Source organism: Typopeltis vanoorti, chromosome 2 (assembly GCF_054136105.1).
Source record: "Typopeltis vanoorti isolate ZY-2024b chromosome 2, IOZ_Tvanoo_1.0, whole genome shotgun sequence".
NCBI classification, from domain to species: Eukaryota; Metazoa; Arthropoda; class Arachnida; order Uropygi; family Thelyphonidae; genus Typopeltis; species Typopeltis vanoorti.
In genome coordinates this window covers 107,420,584-107,440,733 of record NC_143550.1, presented here as the reverse complement: position 1 = coordinate 107,440,733, position 20,150 = coordinate 107,420,584, and the positions used below count along the sequence as shown (strand labels likewise).

Below are 20,150 nucleotides of genomic sequence, written 5' to 3'. Positions count from 1 at the left end.
ATGGTCATTCAGGCTTGGCTGACCATGTTTTGGACACCACCCATAGGGTATCATGGAAGAAAACCACCATGCTCCACCACAGCAAATTCAAGAAAGAGAGACTTTTCTTAGAAACAGCAGCAGCTCTCAGAAACCAACCAAATCTTAATAAATACGGTTGCATTAAGCTTCCGAAGATTTGGGAAACACTCATCACCAGAGGTCCCACCTTACATTCCAGGCCACCTACTACCGCCCTTAGAAGGCGCTCCACCTAGATAGGACTTTAGTGTCACCCACGTGGTTGGGCATAGTATTGTATGATATTTGTGTGCATGTTACATTAGTTGTTTTTGTAATCCCCGTAGATGTCCTAGTGACTAGGACGAAATATAGGAAGTATTAAATTTTATTTTAATCCTTTTTGAGTGTTGTAAAAAATCCATTAAGCCTCCAACATGAAACCCCCCCTTTTGTCTTCACTCATGTCCAAAGTCTGTGAGACCACATATCAATGGCAGAAAGCACAACTTCCAGATCCACTTTCAGGCTGGCGATGCTGGGATGTTGTTCTTGCAGGCTACTCTCTCTCAAGCTCCAACCACAATTTGAAGCTCAACGGATTCAGATGATTCAAATCAGAACTTCCAGATGGCCAATCATATGATCATGATATGTGGTTGGGCACATTTGACTCCAACAACTGTTGTGTGGATCTCACCTAGTGTGCAGGGGCTGAGTCTTGTTTGGCAGGTCCACTGAATACCATAAAAGAAGGTGTGGTTCAGGGTTCATATCACAGGTTTCAGCACATTATTTTGATACACTTTGGCATAGGGTTTGACCCTTTTCTTGCAGAAATGAAACTTGGATATTCCTGATATATACCCCCCCCCCCAAACCATCAGCGTCTTGGGATGATGACTTCTCTGAATCCTGGATGCTATGGCATGTGCTGTGTGACCATCCATATATCCAATCATTTGTTGGTAAATGAATCTTCAATGGTGAAAATCTTCTTATCTGTAAAGAGGATATCTTTGTGTCTGTTGTTTGCATACTGCTGGAGAAGTGCCTTTGATTTTATCACCCTCTGGTGCATGAGTTGCACCTTAGGAAGTGTCCAATAGAATGATAATAGGCTTTCATCCCCAGGTTATCAGTTAGTACATGTGACATCATTCTCTGTTAAATATTCATCTCTCGTGACATCACTTTCTGCATTCTCACAAGCTGTTGTATCCTAACACAGTGTGGAAGACCTATTCTCTGGTAGTCAGATACGTCAGATACATCTTCATTATAATGGTTAACAATCCTATACACAAAAATCCTACTGATCCCGAGTGTTTTTAGCATGTTGAAAATAACAGGGAGCTGCATTCCAACCTTGTGAAGTGCTATTATAGCTACATGGCTCTCATAATCTCTCTACTGCATGTTAACCTGTACAGCTAGACAACTCTCTCTCTCTCCTGATAAGTATGCAAATATTAGCTGTGTGCAGTGCTGCTAATGAAACCAGGCTTGCACAATTCTGTTGGGACTACTATGGTGTGCAGAAATTGTAACAGTAAAGACTAAGTGCACCTAAAATTATTATTATTACATTACACTTCCAGGGAGTCCAAAGACTCATCGAGGGAAATTCTTGGAGGCGGTGGGTACAAATTGGTGACGTCTTTGTTAAAAGATCTTGTATATTGCATGCTGTTGCATCTAAATATTTCTAAGGGCAAATATTTAGATAAGATATCCTTATTACATCTAATTATTTCACTAAGTACACAAATATTTTGCACATAATATGAACACACCAAAAATTAAGAAAATTTGAATTGAGAATAAAACGTCATGCATATAACATTTTGTTCTGCCTGACAGGCACTAATGGAATAATACAATAACGCCAATGACTACTCACCAGTAAGCAGCATTACGCCCCCCCCCCAACTTACCCTGCAAGAATTATGTTGTGATGAGTTAGTGTGTTTTAAAATTGGTTTTTGAGACAACTCATTACTCTGATGCTCTCTTCTAAGTAATAAAGTTTGTAGTCAAACCATTGTGCTGCCTTCACGAGCAAATCATATCACACCAACTACACTTTAAAGCATTAACAGCAAAATGAAGACCCAATCTAAGTCTTCTATGAACAGTAATTAAATAGCTTAATGCAAGTATAATTCTGTGCATCTGTATGTCTTTAATAATTTAATTTTTTAGACAGTATTTTGTGACTTGAAAACATAGTTCAAGCCTAGTTGACTTGACGACCCCTGGTATAATATATTAAATAAAGAAAACCTTATGTTTCCAAACATTAACTACATTATTAACTATAGGTTGTTCTGTATGTATTTTGTTTCCTGTTACTGAATGATTTTTTTGTACAAAATATTGCATATTGAATTTTAAAAGTTGTATGTATATGTACATTTATAACCTGTAAGTTGATGTTAATCTGTTTTCTAATTAGGCATATGAAGGCTGGCTGAAACATCATAAAGTGGAGCTCCCTTTGCCAGGTGTTAACTTAACACACCAGCAGTTGTTTTTTATTGGTTTTGCCCAGGTATGGTGCTCTACTAGTACTCCTGAGGCTATGCATCTGCAGATGCTAAATGATGCACACAGTCCTGCACGTTTCAGGTATGCTTTTTTCAGACAGTTTTCTTGAAAACAGGCTTAGAATGGAGAAGCTTTTTTTTTTTCTGCATATACATTAGCAAATAAACAAATGGAATGCTTTATGTATCACACCCATATGTTTTTTGTAGTTTTCTATGTTCTAGATGAGATTTTGGAGTTCTCAAGCTGACATGTGGTTTTGTATCTTTTGAACAGAAGTTCATAGGTTTCATACAAATATCTTTCCATATGTAAATATCTGCCATAAATATGCTTTGACTGGATCAATTTTTTTTGCATCTCATACCTACCTTGTCAACAATAACATCTGGTTTGAAATGTCCACATTTTACATAATAAATGGTGTTTAAGTACTATATGTAAATAAGGGAAAGGAAAGTGAAACGTTCGTTGCTAATAACATAATGAACACATGATGTGTAATGTAATGTAATGAAATGGAAGAAAAATTATGAATTTGCAGATAAAACATTTCAAAAATACATTTTATCCACCTCTCCTTCATGATTATACAGTGAGCAGAATTCATTATAAAAATTAAGGAAATAATGTCAGTTAGGTACTGATATATGGCAGTCAACAGTAACATAAAATTTTACAAAAACCAGTCGCTTTTTGTGAAACTGACCCTGATTTACTTCTCCTTATACTGTATTTGTTTCAATGCAAACACAAGCACCTTGAATTTTGGCAAAAGATTATTAAATGCAAAATACATGCCTTCAATTGCCACCGAGCCCATAAGCTGTGCCTACATTAATTCCAGTTCACTGATAAATTACTTCCCAGATGATCAGTGTTCCATGTGAGCTGAGGGAAGAAGAGAGAAACGAGAAACTTACTACTATGATGCTAGAAAAGCATTTGGATAAAACAATGAATACAGGATGTCTTGTATATTAATCTTGTCATATGCCTTTTGTGTTAATGTCATAACTCATGGAAGACAATAAAATCTTATGCTATGCTTATATTGTTTCAGCTGAAACCCATTTGCAGATTACAGACAGGCAATTGAAACTTAGTGTACTGGTATTATTATTATTATTATTATTATTATTCAGGCCTCCATGGAGTCAAAAGACTCATTGTGAGAGGTCCTTCCTAGGAAACACAAAGTATATCATACCACTCCTTGAATTCATTGACCATTCTTGCTCTCACCACTCTATCAGGCAATGCATTCAACCACCTTCCATGCAAAGAAACCATTCCTCATCCTCTTGTTCACAGCTTCCTTTCGTAACTTCCAAGGATGGTCCCTTGTCATTGCTCTTTTCTGCTTCCACCAAGTGAAAGACCTCCCCAGTGTTAACCCTGTAACTGCCTCTCAAGTGTTTAAAAGTCTCAGTCATATCACATCTTCTATCCACCAAACTCTGCAATCCACATTCCCTCAGCTGATCCTCATAACTAACATTGTACAGTCCTGAAACAATCTTTGTTATCTGCCTCTGTACCCTTTCCACAGTTAATTTATCCCCTTCAAATCCTGGGGATCAAATTTGAGAACAGTAGTCTAAGTGTGGTCTGATCAGGGTCTTATACAATGGAATGATAACTCTTTTATCTCTGCAAGTGCATGTCCGTCTCAGTATTGCAGCAATCCTCTGGGTTACTTTCACCACCTTTGTAATATGCTCCCTGAATTTCAGTTTTCTATCAATCATCACTCCTAGATCTCTTGTCTCCCTTACTTCCTTCAGTATAGCTCCTTCAATCAAGTATGCAGGCTCTCATCGATGTATCCCAAACTTGAAGACTTCACATTTTGAGGCATTAAATCGAGACCCCCCATTCATTTGCCACCTGTCTAGTTTATTGAAATCCTTTTCAAGGACTACCACATCTGCACTATTACTAATAACCCTTCCCAGTTTCACATCATCTGCAAACAACTGAATATCCATTGACAATGTCATTGATATAAAGGTTAAACAATACAGATCCCAGTACTGAGCTATCTGGAAACCCCACTTGTAACCTTCTACCTCCTTGATAATGCCCCACCACACAACTCTCTGATACCTATCAGACAGTCAATCCTGAATCCAGTTGACTAAAATAATAAATTTAGTTTAATCCCTTATCCAAGTGTGAGCAAACAAAGTTTGAGCCTGAAAATATCTTCTGGACTGAATATGGTGTTGTACTACCTTACTGGGGGTAAGGCAGTACAACACAAGGCAACTCGTAGCAAAGGTGAACCAAGCTAACACCACTGCTATCCCAGCATCTCCCATAAAGCAAAACACATCTCCTTGTGGATATGTATAATGTTATGCATTAAGGGATTGGCCACTACCCAGACTAGTTTCAACCTTTATTGAGGTCTCTTCAGTGGGAGCCAGGCCCTGAAGATATTTTCAGGTGCAAAATTTGTTTGCTCACACTTGGATAAAGGATTAAACTATATTTATTATAGTCTAACCAAGTGAAAAATAAACTTTCAACATCTTTCTCTAAATCCAGAGTAATTTAATAAAAAAGGTGGCACACCTTTTGGCAACTCCTATAGGTAAGGATGACCTCGCTATTGCACATGCCTGGTACCTCCACCTCTGGCTCCCACTGAAGAGACCTCAATAAAGGTCAAAACTAGTCTGGGTAGTGGCCAATCCCTTAATGCATAACATTATACATATCTGCAAGGAGATGTGTTTTGCATTATGGGAGATACTGGGATAGGAGTGGTGTTATCTTGGTTCACCTTTGCTACGAGTTGCCCGGTGTTGTACTGCCTTACCCCCAGTAAGGTAGCACAAACCATATTCAGTCCAGAAGATATTTTCAGGCACAAACTTTGTTTGCTCACACTTGGATAAAGGATTAAACTAAATTTATTATAGTCTAACCAAATGAAAAATAAACTTGGATAAAGGTCAGTTGACTAACCTGACATCCAAACCCATGTGCTGCAACTTAAATTTCAGTTTATCATGTGGCACCATGTCAAATGCCTTTGTAAAATCCAAAAAAATGGTAGTATATGCCTTTCCCACATCAACTGCTCTTGTCACTTTATTATAAAAGGCAATCTTATTACTAAAGCAAGAGTGCCCCCTTAACAAATCCATGTTGATTCTCACAGATAACATTACCCTAATCTGCCCAATGCTGTATATGGTCCCCTCACTAATTTCTCCAAGACCTTAATAACTACTGATGACACACAAATTGGCCTATAATTAGACAGTCTGCTACCACCCTTATGCAATGGCACTATCATACCTTCCTTCCATTCCTTGAGTATCTTTCCTGTAGCCAGACTTTCATTGAAAAGCCAGGTCAATGGAGCTGTCAGTTCTTTAGCACATTCTCTCAAAACCCATGGCGAAATACCATCCAGTCCCACAGCTTTACCGACATTCAGAGTACTCAGTATTTGGAACACACTCTCCTCTAAACCTCGAACCTGCCCTATCTAAGTTATACAAACATGTAAATTACAATGTAATATGATTCATATGTTTGTTTTTTTTCTTTCATCCAAGCTGAAGGAATGACGGAAAAAAACACTTTGTTATTTGATATGGAAAAATAACCAGAAACTCATTTCTAAGTTCGAAGTATATATACACAACTGCTTTCCCAGTTTATGGGATATTAATAATGGATTCATATATAGTTACAAAATTGAATCCGAAGAAGATGATTTGATGGAGAGGGGCATCACCTGCAGTAATTTCATGAAATTAGTAAAAGCTAAATAATAATAATAATAATAGTCATTTCATGCTGACATTATTATTATCAAAGATGAATTATTTTATTATTATAATTATTATCATTATTATTATTATCAAAGAAGGAAGAAATTATCATTATTATTATTATTATGTGACACCTCCAGGGAGTCCAAAGACTCATCAAGGGAGAGTGTGCCAACAGCATAGAATAATTTATCCCTTTCAACTACTAACCGTGCTCAAACTTGCTTAACTTTTTGCGTGAGCCATTTGTAGCAGAGGCACTTCCAATTGGAAGCACCTCTGCTACAAATTGATCAACCTGCAGAAAAGAAAACAATCTTGTATTTGGATGAACTATGGATATTATCTTCGAATGCAACCTTTTCTGTAATATTTGTGTGAAAGAGATATTGTAAAACGTTTCCAGCCCATTTTTTGTTGTGAGGTTTTCAACTAAAGGTGGGTTAATCAGTTCATTCAATTAACACATATAATAAACTCGATTGTTCCCCCAGCATAACCATAAACAACAAGAGGGAGTATATTCTTGGTGAAGCAGAAGCCTTTTCAAGTTCTTTTAATAATTCATTGCAGAATAATTCTAAAGCTGTATATGATATAACTGTGTACTTGGGGAAGTTTGAAAGCATTTTTACAGAATTTTACAGGATGATTTGGATAGTTTGGAGGACTGGGCTAGGAAAAATGGATGTCAATTTAATGTGGTAAAGTGTAAGGTTATGCACTTTGGGATGAAAAGAATAGCAGCAGTATACGCATTGGTGGAACCGTACTCCAGGAAATTGATGAGGCCAGGGATTTGGGAGTGTTGGTGGATAGGGAATTGAAGCTTAGTGGGCACATTGCAAAAGTGACTAAAACAGCTCACTAAATCACTTGGCTTCTGAAAAATACTTTAATATGCAGAGACAAACAAGTTGTTCCTCTGTATCGAGCCTTGATAAGACCCCATCTGGACTACTGTGCCCAGTTATGGGCACCAGGGTTTCTTCGTGATGGGGAGGAAGTGGAGAGGATCCAGAGACGAGTGACCAAGATGAAGATGATAGCAGGTCTGTGGAATGAACCTTATGAGAATAGGTTGAAGATTTGTGGGTTGCAGAAATTGGTCGATAGGCAAAGGAGGGGTGATATGATTGAGACATTCAAATTACTATAAGTTTCTATAAGATTGATCCAGAAGATATTTTTGAAAATATGACTGGTGGTGGGAGGACTAGGGGCCATGAATGGAAGCTGGGCAAGAGCGTGGTTGACAAGGGTGTTAGAGCTAGTTTTTTTACTTGGAAAATAGTGAATGAGTGGAATAAGCTTCCAGAGTGTTGTGGGTGCTACGACCCTGAATGAGTTCAAGGCAAGGTATGATAGATACTGTGTGAATGTTGAATAGTTGTTCTTGACATGATGTTAGGGCCTCCCTCGATGAGTCTGTCGACTCCTTGGAGTTGCCCTGAACAATAATAATAATAATAATAATTTGGTTTTGAAATTATCATGGAAAGAAACGGACTAGACAAAGTGCAGAGGAACCTAGACATTTATTTTCTAATGTTACTGTTAGATATTTGGCCTTTTTATTTGTATTTATCCCTTCCCTCACAAAATACTTAAAAATTATTCACATGAATTTAAGTTTCAACTTAGAGCTTCGAAAAATTTCCGTAATATGCTGATTTTTTAAAAATTTAAGAATTATAAGCACGTTAACACAAGAATGGCTTAAAAGCAGTAATTTAGTCTATCTTCAGTTACCTGAAATGTATTCCTACCAAGTTATAAGACTGACTTCGAGATAACATTGCAAAAATGTTTGAAACTCTTGCTTTACTTTTGTGCTTAAAATTCATATGAGTATTCTTTTAAATATTTTTGGATTGATGTACTTTTTAAGCAAAATTATTTTTTTTAAAATATTGTACTAAGGGTATTTGTAATGTTTGTTTTTTTCTCTCCCTTCATCTTTGTGTATTACTCAGCAATAATCGAAAATAAAGGACTAAATGTGTTTGACTTGCAATATAAAATAGAAGGCATTTGAGATAAGCCTAATATACTTTTCTTCAAAAATGATTAGGTAGTAGAGAAGCAAGCAGCATTGAGAGCCAACTTAAAAAAAAAAAAAGGAGATATTTACTTTGCAGATTCCTTTGGACATGTATAGATTATGAAAAAGCCTTTGATCGAATCCACAGACAAAAACTTATCAATTGTAATAACAGAAAATGGAGGCTATCCAAAGATCAAAAGCTTATGTGTGGTAATATAGCATTAATCATAAATATTAATGAACATATAAGTAAATACAATGTAAAATATTTATTGAATACCATCAAGTAATATCTTACAAAAAAATCAGAAGACTTCCAAAGATTTATTATTTGCTTAAGTACTGAATATGACTTAAGAATTTCATGAAAGAAAACTAGAGTATTCTGGGTTAAATATCTCATCCAAATGCATCTCATCTCAGCCCTGTTGCTAAATGCAATATCTAGCAACAGGGCTGTGATGTAATATTTGTTATTGATGACAATGTAAATAATAAATAACACTATATAAACAACAAAAAGCAAAAGAAAAAAGAGACACAAAATTTTACAAGATAATGGGCAGTAATAATTTTTATTTTGAAAAAATAAAAAAGTTGCATGGGGGTGAAGACAAAAGTAATATAAAAGCAGCCGAAATGAAAATTCCTAAATCATTTGAAGGGTGTATGAGAAATGATTTCGCTTTGAGTTGCCTGGTGTTGCACTACCTTTCCTCAGTCCTGAAGATATTTTGGGCACAAATTTTGTTTGCTCATACGTGGATAAAGGATTAAACTAAATTTATTATAGTCTAACCAAGTGCAAAATAAACTTTGAACATCTTTCTCTAAATCGAGAGTAATTTAATAATAAGATGGCACACCTTTTGGCAACTCCTATAGGTAAAGATGACCTCTCCATTGCTTCTGCCTTGGTATCTCCACCTCTGGGCCTGGCTCCCACTGATGAGACCTCAATAAAGGTCGAAACCGGTCTAGATAGTGGCCCTTCCCTTAATGCATAACATTATACATATCTGCAAGGAGATGTATTTTGCATTATGAGAGATACTGAGATAGGAGTAATGAAAGCTTGGTCCACCTTTGCTCCGAGTTACCTGGTGTTGCACTACCTTTCCTCAGTCCTGAAGATATTTTCAGGTGCAAACTTTGTTTGCTCACACTTGGATAAAGGATTATACGAAATTTATTACTTGATATAATAAAACATGAAGAAATAAGAAATGAATTACAAATAAGTGCAGTAAATCATAGTACAAGCAGCATAATTAAATGCAGTAAAAGTTACAAATGTTAGACTAACAAACGAAATAATTAAATATAAACCTAAAGAGAAAGGAGATATAAGGTAGGTTGGAAAAAAAAATGACAGTGAATTATTTAGATGCCGAAACTTATAGCCTAAATCGCTAAAGAAGAAGAAATTACATTATCGTATTTCATACTTTATATGTGTGTCTATATATATGCAACTGAATTAGCATTCCATAATGCTAATTCAGTTGCATATATACAGGTGTATTTTGCCTGATTATTGTGTGAATTACTTCCTAGTTTCGAATTTTAATGAGCTCTCGATACAGGGATTTCATGAAAAATATAATTTCATGTCAACTATAATGGCATTTTCGATTCTTTGAAAAACTTTTTAAATATTCAAATTAATTCTCTAGAATATTAATAATATATTTTTGTGCCATTTTATAATTTTAATATAAACAATATGACTTCAACCCCAAGATGCCAGCCTGGTTGGCCGAGTGGTTAGCATATCCACTTTCCAGCCAAAAGGCCGCAGGTTTGAATCCTGCTGTGGGCATGGATGTTTGGGATTGCCTGTGGAAATACTAATGGTGGTGGTGGCAGGCGGTAGATGGTGTTGGTCTAGTTGCGATTAGTTGTAGTTGGCGGATTGAGAGGAGGACACCTACTCTACAACGCTGTCGAGCGTTGTAGAGTAGATATCCTCCCTCGATGAGTCTTTGGAATCCCTGGAGGTGTCATTTAATAATAATAATAATAAAGATATAGGAAATGATCATTATCGGAAGAGTTCAAATAGCTATTTTTGTTTATTAGGTTATTTTTTAAAGTCATTGTGTTTCATTTATCTTCCAAACAGTTAATGACATCTAGACATTATTTTTCTCTTTGTGAGAAAATACTGTTAATAACTTGGCTACTGAATGTATGAATGCAGCCAATATGAGTAATATATTCCACGGACTCACTCTTCTCTGCTTAAATATGCTGTAATTGTTGTCAATCATTTTAAAATCTCGCTCTAAATTAATTAAGGATAGAATATTAAAATTCATAAATCAAGACAGCAAAATAAAATATTTTAATATTTAAATAGATGAGTTGAAAGAAGAGGTGGAATGTCTTGTGAATGAGAGCAGAAGTATGAAAGATAAGATTAGGAGAATGGAAGAGATAAATGCAAGGTGAATCAGAGTAGGAGAGAGAGAGAGAATTTAGAGAGTATGAGTGAGAGGTATGGGGGTGCTAGAAGAGGAGAGAATGGAAACAGTAGAAGAGAGGGAATGAGAGAGAGGTATGGGAATGCTAGCAGACGAGAGGATGGAAACAGTAGGAGAGACGGAATGAGAGAGAGATATGGAAGTGCTAGAAGAGGAGAGAATGGAAACGGTAGGAGAGATGGAATGAGAGAGGTATGGGAATGCTAGAAGACGAGAGGATGGAAACAGTAGAAGAGAGAGATATGGGAATGAAAGAAGAGGAGAGAATGGAAACAATAGGGGCGAGGGAATGGTAAGAGGTATAATGTATGGCGACTCAATGATCCGTGGTGTTCAAGATAGGATGCGTGAGGAGTGTTTGCTAGGAGGAACAATAGAAAGGGTGGCTATGGCAATTAAGAGAGGTGAAAGGGTGGATGAGATGATTGTGATGATAGGACCGAATAACTTGAGTGGTAATGTAAGTCGGGCAGCGAGAGATATGAGATTTTTGCTTGAGACTGTACGGAAGAAGACAGAGAGAGGAAAAATAGTGTGCGTGTTGCCTAGGTATGATAATGATGAGCTGAGCAGAAGAGCAGTGATATTGAATGGCATAATAGCGAGAATGTGTGACAAGAGAGGACTGGTATATGTGGATGCTTGGAGTGCGTTTGAGGAAAGAGGAATTGTATGCGAGAGACCGCTTACATTTGAATGAGGAAGGACGTAGGCATCTGGAGAGATTGCTGTTCTGAACGAGTCAGTGTGTCCCAGGGAGGATGATAGCAGGGGTGGCCTCTTGTGGGAATGGATACTTGGGAGAAGGGAGACAATGTCAGGTAACACTGAGCCCAGTGGAGTCTAGAAGGGATAATGCTGGGTATAGAAACAATGGCATTTATATGCTTTATACTAATGCCAGGAGTATCCGGAATAAGGGAGAGGAATTGGTGGCACAGATAGCATCAGCCTGGCCAAAATTTATTGCGATCACTGAGACGTGGTTGACGGAAGGGGATATAACAACAGGAATAGAAGTCGCTGGGTATAGCATTTTTCGTCAGGATAGGAGAGGAAAGCGTGGTGGTGGGGTACTGCTTATGATAAGTGATGACCTATGTCCTCTAAGAGTGGAGAATTTGGAAGGAAGTGAGACAAATGATTTTGAGAGCGTATGGTGTGAGGTAGAGGTAGGCAAGACAGGATATTTAGTGGGGTATTGCTACAGACCCAGGAGCACAGAGGATGGGGACCAGGAGATGTTTAGACAGCTAAGTTTGGCAAGTGCAAGAAGAATGATTGTTATGGGAGATTTTAACTTCAGTAGTATAAATTAGAGAGAGGAAGATGCATGTAGCAATAGGGGAATGGAATTTCTAGAATTCTCGAGGGACAAATGTCTTAGGCAACATGTAACAGAGGGAACAAGAGGTTCAAAAGTTTTGGATTTGGTTATAGCATCAGAAGAGTTGATAATAACTGAGTTGACGTCTCTCCCACCAGTTGGAGAAAGTGACCATATGGTGTTGACTTGGAAAATGAATAGACATGCAGGAGTATCAAAGAGACGGGAACTTATGTGGAAGTATAAGGCAGGTGATTATAATAGTCTTAGACGTCAACTTCGGGAAGTTTCATGGAGGGAGGAATTGGAAGGCCGGGATATCACTAGTGCATGGGAAATTGTGAAAGAATATTTGTTATCAGCAATGGTAAGTTGTATACTACGAGTGAAGAAGAGGACGCAATTTGGAGTAAAGTGGATGACAAACAATATTAAACAGGAATTACATGCGAAAAATAGGCTATGGAAGAGATATAAGGAGACAGGTGAAGAGATGCATGAGGAATATAAGACACAGGCCAGAAGAGTGACTAGTGTGGTAAGGAAAGCGAAATTGGAATATGAGAGGAGATTGGCCCTAAGATCCAAAGAAAATCCTAGGGAATTTTTTAGCTATGTGGCCAGTAGGAGGAGAAATGACTGTGGAAGAATGATATTGTGGGATAAAAATGGTAATAGAGTGACTGATGCAGAGGACATAGTGGAATTGTTCAATGAACACTTTATTGGAGTATTTCATCCTGGAGGAGTCAGTTTTAATGCTAGAGGGATAGGACTGGTTCGAGGTCTGGAGGTACAGGAGGAGAGTGTGTTTCAGATACTGAGTACTCTGGATGTCAGTAAAGCTGTGGGACTGGATGGTATTTCACCACGTGTTTTGAGAGAATGTGCTAGGGAATTGACAGTGCCTTTAACGTGGCTTTTCAATGAAAGTCTGGCTTTGGCAAAGGTGCCCAGGGAATGGAAGCAAGGTAAGATAGTGCCATTGCATAAGGGTGGTAACAGACTGGAAGTGTCTAATTATAGGCCAGTCTGTGTGTCATCAGTAGTTGTTAAAATCTTGGAGAAAGTAGTGAGGGACCGTATACAGCATTGGGCAGATGAAGGTAATGTTATCTGTGAGAATCAACATGGATTTGTGAAAGGACGCTCTTGTTTTAGCAATATGCTAGCCTTTTATAATAAAGTTACAAGAACATTAGATGAGGGAAAGGCATATACTGCAATTTTCTTAGACTTGGCAAAGGCATTTGACAGGATGCCACATGATAAGCTGATATTTAAGTTGCAGCACATGGGTCTGGATGTCAGATTGGTCAACTGGATTCAGGATTGGCTGTCTGATAGGTATCAGAGAGTTGTGTATGGTGGAGCAGTTTCCAGGAGGCAGAGGGTTACAAGTGGGGTCCCACAGGGCTCAGTACTAGGACCTATATTGTTTAACCTTTATATCAATGACATTGCCAGTGGATTGCAAGGGGATATTCAGTTGTTTGCGGATGATGCAAAGCTGGGAAGGATTATTAGTAATAGTGCAGATGTGGTAGCCCTGCAAGAGGATTTAAATAAGCTAGATAGATGGGCAAATGAATGGGGATGTCAGTTTTATGCAGCAAAATGTAAGGTCTTGAGGTTTGGGAAACATCGATGGGATGCTGCATACTCTATGGGAGGAGTTATACTGGAGGAAGTAGGGGAGACAAGAGATCTGGGGTTGATGATTGATAGAAACCTGAAGTTTAGGGGACATATTGCAAAGGTGGTGAAGGTAACACAGAGAACTGCTGCTATTATGAGAAGGACACTGACCTGCAGAGATAAGAGGGGTTATCATTCCGTTGTATAAGTCTCTGATCAGACCACACTTGGACTATTGTTCTCAGATTTGGTCCCCAGGATTTGAAGGGGATAAATTAACTGTGGAAAGGATACAAAGACGGATGACAAAGATGGTTTCAGGACTGTACAAGGATAGTTATGAGGATCGGCTGAGAGAATGCGGACTGCAGAGTTTGGTGGATAGAAGAAGGAGAGGTGATATGATTGAGACTTTTAAACTGTTGAGAGGTGGTTACAGGGTTGACACTGGGGAGTTTCAAGCGAAATATTTCTTTCACTTGGTCGAACAGCGGGAAGGAGTGATGACAAGAGGCCATCCCTGGAAGTTACGAAAGGAAGCTGTGAGCAAGAGGGTAAGGAGTGGTTTCTTTGTGTGGAGGGTGGTTCAGCCGTGGAATGCATTGCCTGATGGAGTGGTGGGAGCGAGAATGGTCAGTGAGTTTAAAGAGTGGTATGATAGACTTTGTGTTTCTCAGGGGGGGTTCTCCCCTCGATGAGTCTTGACAGACTCTATGTCTTAGGAAGGAACTCCCTCGATGAGTCTTTTGACTCCTTGGAGACCTGAATAATAATAATAATAATAACATTGCTGAACATGCACATCATAACAAGCAGCACTGAGAACAATGGATGGTGATGCTACCTCTAAGAGAGCAGGTAAAATTATAAATCATTGCTGGAAAGCTGTCACTAGCCAAACTTGCAGACAGAGCCATTGATTGTCTTCTGTTAGATGAATACTTTTTCTTCCGATTTCCTCATTTCAACTGTTTTCTGTAAAAATCAGATAAAGGAGTGCTTAAGATGAAGAAATGTGTATTGTACATAAAGATATAATGGCATTAAAGAGAAATATATTCCTGTGAATGTCAAATTAGTAGAAAAATATGTGGTAAGAAAAACAGCAAACTTTTTACAGAGGAATACAAAGGTCAAACAAAGTACTGTTTTTTTTTCTCCCCCTCCTGTGTTCAGGCTGATTGTGTTGAGGGCATTCCTGTCATCATCCCTCCTTAAGCTAAAATTAATGTGAAATGCTTATTAGCAGTTCTATGCTATTTTATGCTCATGCATAGAGATTCACATTGTACCATACAAATATTCGATACTATATCCAAAAGAATATGGTGGTTAATTCTTATTCCTAGATTTTAATGTCTGTATTTCATGAGTTCTTCTGTTTTGTGGGATGAAAAACCCTTTCCACCTCAGTACCAAACGAGCTAGCATGCCTTAAGATGAAAAATCCTAATAAAGGTTCTTTCTCATCCCAGACTGGATTCGAACCTGTGTCCTGTGTCTTTCAAAACAAACAGCCTCGTTGAAACCAACTGAGTTTTGGAGTAGTCTCCTGCATTTCCTGAGATGATACCACACTGCTAAACAAAAGTACACAGTTGCAATATGGTATTTGATGAAATACTTCTGTGGATCATAGTTTTAAGTTTAAGCAGCAACACTGGATTGATTTATGAAGTGAATTATATAATTAAGAAAGATTATTACAGCATGTTTATTAATAAAAATTATATAGCACAATGGACATTTTCAAGAAATTTGATCTGATATAGTTGAAAGGCTCTCCAAGCAAACTACTACTACTGTATGGCATGACTTTGCCCCCTTTTTTAACAGATAATGAGTTTTCTCTTTGGCCACTAAATGCATGTCATAGTAGAGACTTCTCTCTCTCTCTCTCCCTTCAAGCTCAGCTTCAATGGCAGATTGTCTCACCTCTGTTTTTTATACACTCATCAGTGCTGGGTTACCAAATAGGCAGAGTAGGCACTGGCCTATGGGTCCCACACCATTTAGAGGCTATGTGACAATCCTAGACTGGATCAACGGAGTCAGCAAATCTCTACAAAAGGAAACAATAGAACTTCAAACAGCCGACGATCTTCTGAAATCACCGCTCGATTTTTTAACATCACAAAGAGAAATGTTTGATGACTATGAGAGGAAGGCAAATGAGAAAATCGATGCGCAATACATTGATGAAAGCAGGCATGTGTGCATGAGAAAAAAACATCGCGACGATGATGAAGCGGAAGAGGTTGTGCTTCAAGGAAGAGAAAAGTTCAAGATTGAAACTTACCTACCAATATTGGATAAGTTATGTGGAGAGCTTTCCCATCATATGGAAGCATATAACGGAGTTCAGTGCTCCAGTGGAGTTGGGTTCCTCGTTGAGTTCCCATCGAAGACAGACACTGAAATTAAAGAAGCTGCCCAAAGATTTAGAGAGAATTACCCTGAGGACATCGAGATGGAGTTTGCAGATGAAATGGTTCATTTCAAGTATTTCATATCACAGTTAGAAGATTTCAAAGCATATGGTATTCCAAATGTTATGACAGTGTTAAGAATTTACAGGTGTCTCATGATCACGAATGCTACTGGTGAATGAATCTTTTCAAAATTAAAACTGCTGAAAAATGTCATCGATCTTCAATGACACAAGAATGACTGAACTCACTTACTATTATGGCCACTGAATATAGCATCTTACAAAAGGTAGACTTCCAAGATATCCTGAAAGATTTTGTCATAAAAAATTGAGGAAAGTGAATGTTTAAAGTTTTGTTTGTTTATTAAAATTAAAAATCCCTTACTTTATGTTTAATAACATAATATGTTTATTTGTTTAATAACATTAATAATTGTTAATGTTTGTTTTGTGTAATAAAATTGGTTTATTAAAATTGTTGTAAAATTAAAAATGTATTAGGAGATAATTTGCAAGGGGGTCCAAGATTTCAACTGCCTAGGGACCTCCACAGGGTTTAATCCGTCACTGACACTCATCCCGCTAATTATCAAAAACCTTCATCTCACTGATTTCAAATCCCCACTACAGCTGATGATAGCACACTTCATTCATTATCATTTGGCAAAATGTTTTATGGTGTCCAAATATATCCTAAATACAAATACATGGAATTGCAGTATATGGCTATGAAATCAAATTTGCACTTATGAGCCAAAATATTATGATCACTTGGCCTGCTTCTGGTGAACCAGACTGCATGGTTAGACAGTTGTTGGCATCTTTGTATGGGAATTGTTCTTATGGACATCATTGGGTCCTTTCATCCCCACTGAATACATCTCGACCTCTTTCAGCAAGATTATGCCACATGTCACAAGACTTCCATTGTGCAAAGAACCTAATTCTTCTGATTGAATCCCATCGAACATTTGTGACAGCATCTGCTGATCTGTCAGTGCCTTGCTTGGTTGCTGACTTGGGGACATTATTTTGTCTGGTTGGGACAGATACCTGAGGACACCTTCCATAGTCTAGTGGAATCAATGTTGAGACAGATGTAAGCATATCTCAGCTCAAAAGCTGTCCAGCATGCTACTAAGTAAGTGGTCATAATGTTTTGGCTCATGAGTATATCTTCCTGAATAACATTTACCCTTATCTTTCATAACAGAAACACATGATATATATATATATATATATATATCTTCCCCAGACTAAAAAAAGTTTGAAGTCCTCTCCTGCTGTAGACTATAGTTGTCACCAATAAGATCTTAATTTTATATAAATCCATATAGCCTTACATTGGAATATATTCTCACATTTGTCATGGCACATTAAAGTGATTGATAATGCAGAGAATTCAGAGGAGAAATCCAGTTGGCTAAGTTTATCATTCAGGCAAGTCATGATTCCTCCTCTCTTTCTATCACACTACTTAAACACACACGACTTGATGTAAGTGTTCAACAAAAATCCATGTTGTCTCGATTAAAGATTTTTTACATAATATTTTCCAGATTGTGTGTGTGTGTGTGTGTGTGTGTGTGTGTGTGTGTGTGTGTGTGTGTGTGTGTGTGTGTGTGTGTGTGTGTGTGTGTGTGTGTGTGTGTAAAACACATGAAATGCATATACTGAAAGGAATATCCTTCAAAAAAAAAAAAAAAATGCCACACATATCTACATAACATATATCTTGGGAATATCATGCTAAGCTTTAATTGCATCACAAGTTAATCCATTAAAAACTGCATTTCTTTTTGATATATACACTTCACATGTTATATAATTCATTTTTCAATTAAATGTTCATTTGATGATTTGTAGTTTCAGTGAATTGTGATTTTTCGATGAATTGTTGGTTTTTGACAAATTGCCCTTTCGATAAATTGTGTTTTTGATTAATTGCTGCTGAATGCATTGCTTTTTTCCAAGAACTGCCTTTCGATTAATTTCTTTTTTGATTAAGTGTTGACCGATGAGCTGTTTTTCGATTGCTTGTTTTTTTCATAAATTGCCTTTCAATGACTTGTTTTCAGTGAATTTTCTGATACCAATCTGGTCTGCTTTTCTTATAGATTTTGTGAGGGTCTCATCTCAATTATCAAGATTAGATCCTTAAACAGTCACCAAAAAAAAAAAAAAAAGTTATAAAAATACAAGAAGCTATATTTTATACTACTATTATTATTATTATTATTAACATCTGACCTCCATGGAGTCAGAGACTCATTGTGGGAGGTACATATTGTTGCACACAATGCTCTTTCAACCATGCCTTTAACTGATTCAGTATGTCTACATTCACAACACACTCAAGCAATGCATTCCACTCAAAAACTACTCTCCATGCAAAGAATCTCCACCTCACTCCTCTGCACACACCCTCCTTATACAGTTTCCAGCAATGGACTATTGTTCTACCCCCCCCCCCCCCCAATGATTTGCAGTTGTTTGCAGATGATGCAAAATTGGGGAGAGCAATGCAGAGTCAAACAGATGTTATGGTTTTACAGCAGGACTTGAAATATTGCATGAATGGGCAGGTAAGGGGCACAATCAATTCAATGTTGCAATGTATATGGTTTTGAGATTTCGTTAGCAACAATGAAATGTAAAGTATACATTTGGTGGGGAAACTTTAAAGGAAGTAGAGAAGATGAGAGATCTGGGAGTGGTGGTGGACAAGGACCTGAAATTCAGGGGCACATTGCACAAGTTGTGAAGATGTCACATCAGATAATGGCATTGATGCAGAGAACCTTTACGTGCATAAATCAAGAGATTATGATGCCATTGTGATATGAGGCCTAATCACGTTGATTAGGCCTCATGTGGATTATTATGCACAGACTTGGTCGCCAGGTTTTCATGGTGACAAGAACATGTTGGAAAGGGTCCAAAGAAGATTCACAAATGTGGTCAGTGGTCTTTGGAATGTGAAGTACAAGGACAGACTGAGAGAATGTACCTTGCAAAGACTCATGAATAGGAGGAATAGGGAGGAAGGATAAGATTGAGACATATAAGCTAGTCAGGGGGTTGTTATCAGGATGACATGAAAAATCTCTTCCATGTCATCCTGATAACAACCCCTGACTAGCTTATATGTCTCAATCTTATCCTTCCCCCCTCTTCCTCCTATTCATGAGTCTTTGCAATTTATATTCTCTCAGTCTGTCCTTGTACTTCACATTCCAAAGACCACTGACCACATTTGTGAATCTTCTTTGGACCCTTTCCAACATATTCTTGTCACCATGAAAACCTGGCAACCAAGTCTGTGCATAATAATCCATATGAGGCCTAATCAAGGTGATACACAATGGCATCATAACCTCTTGATTTATGCATGTAAGGGTTCTCTGCATCAATGCCATTATCTGATGTGACATCTTCACAACTTGTGCAATGTGGCCCCTGAATTTCAGGTCCTTGTCCACCACCACTCCCAGATCTCTCATCTTCTCTACTTCCTTTAAAGTTTCCCCACCAAGTGTATACTTTACATTTCATTGTTGCTAACGAAATCTCAAAACCATACACGTTGCAACATTGAATTGATCGTGCCCCTTACCTGCCCATTCATGCAATATTTCAAGTCCTGCTGTAAAACCATAACACCTGTTTGACTCTGCATTGCTCTCCCCAATTTTGCATCATCTGCAAACAACTGCAGATCACTGGTTAAACCCATCCCAATATCATTAACATACAAACTGAACAACAACGATCCCAAAACTGACCACATTCCAAATTCCACTGCAATATGTGTGCATGCAGAATTCAACATCATCATTATCAGAATAAAAATTATAAAATCCACATATTGCAGAAA

At 37.6% G+C, this 20,150-nt stretch overlaps 1 protein-coding gene across 3 annotated transcripts in view; it reads left to right on the top strand.

The window, feature by feature from the left end:
• The window catches only part of Nep3 (M13 family metallopeptidase neprilysin 3), a 502,574-nt gene that overhangs the window by 468,115 nt on the left and 14,309 nt on the right, over positions 1-20,150 (top strand). For all 3 annotated transcript variants that reach the window (XM_090407352.1, XM_090407368.1, XM_090407360.1), the window contains one exon: positions 2,459-2,631. In XM_090407352.1, coding sequence (XP_090263478.1) covers positions 2,459-2,631 — 173 coding nt within the window. The remainder of the gene's footprint in view (positions 1-2,458; positions 2,632-20,150) is intronic.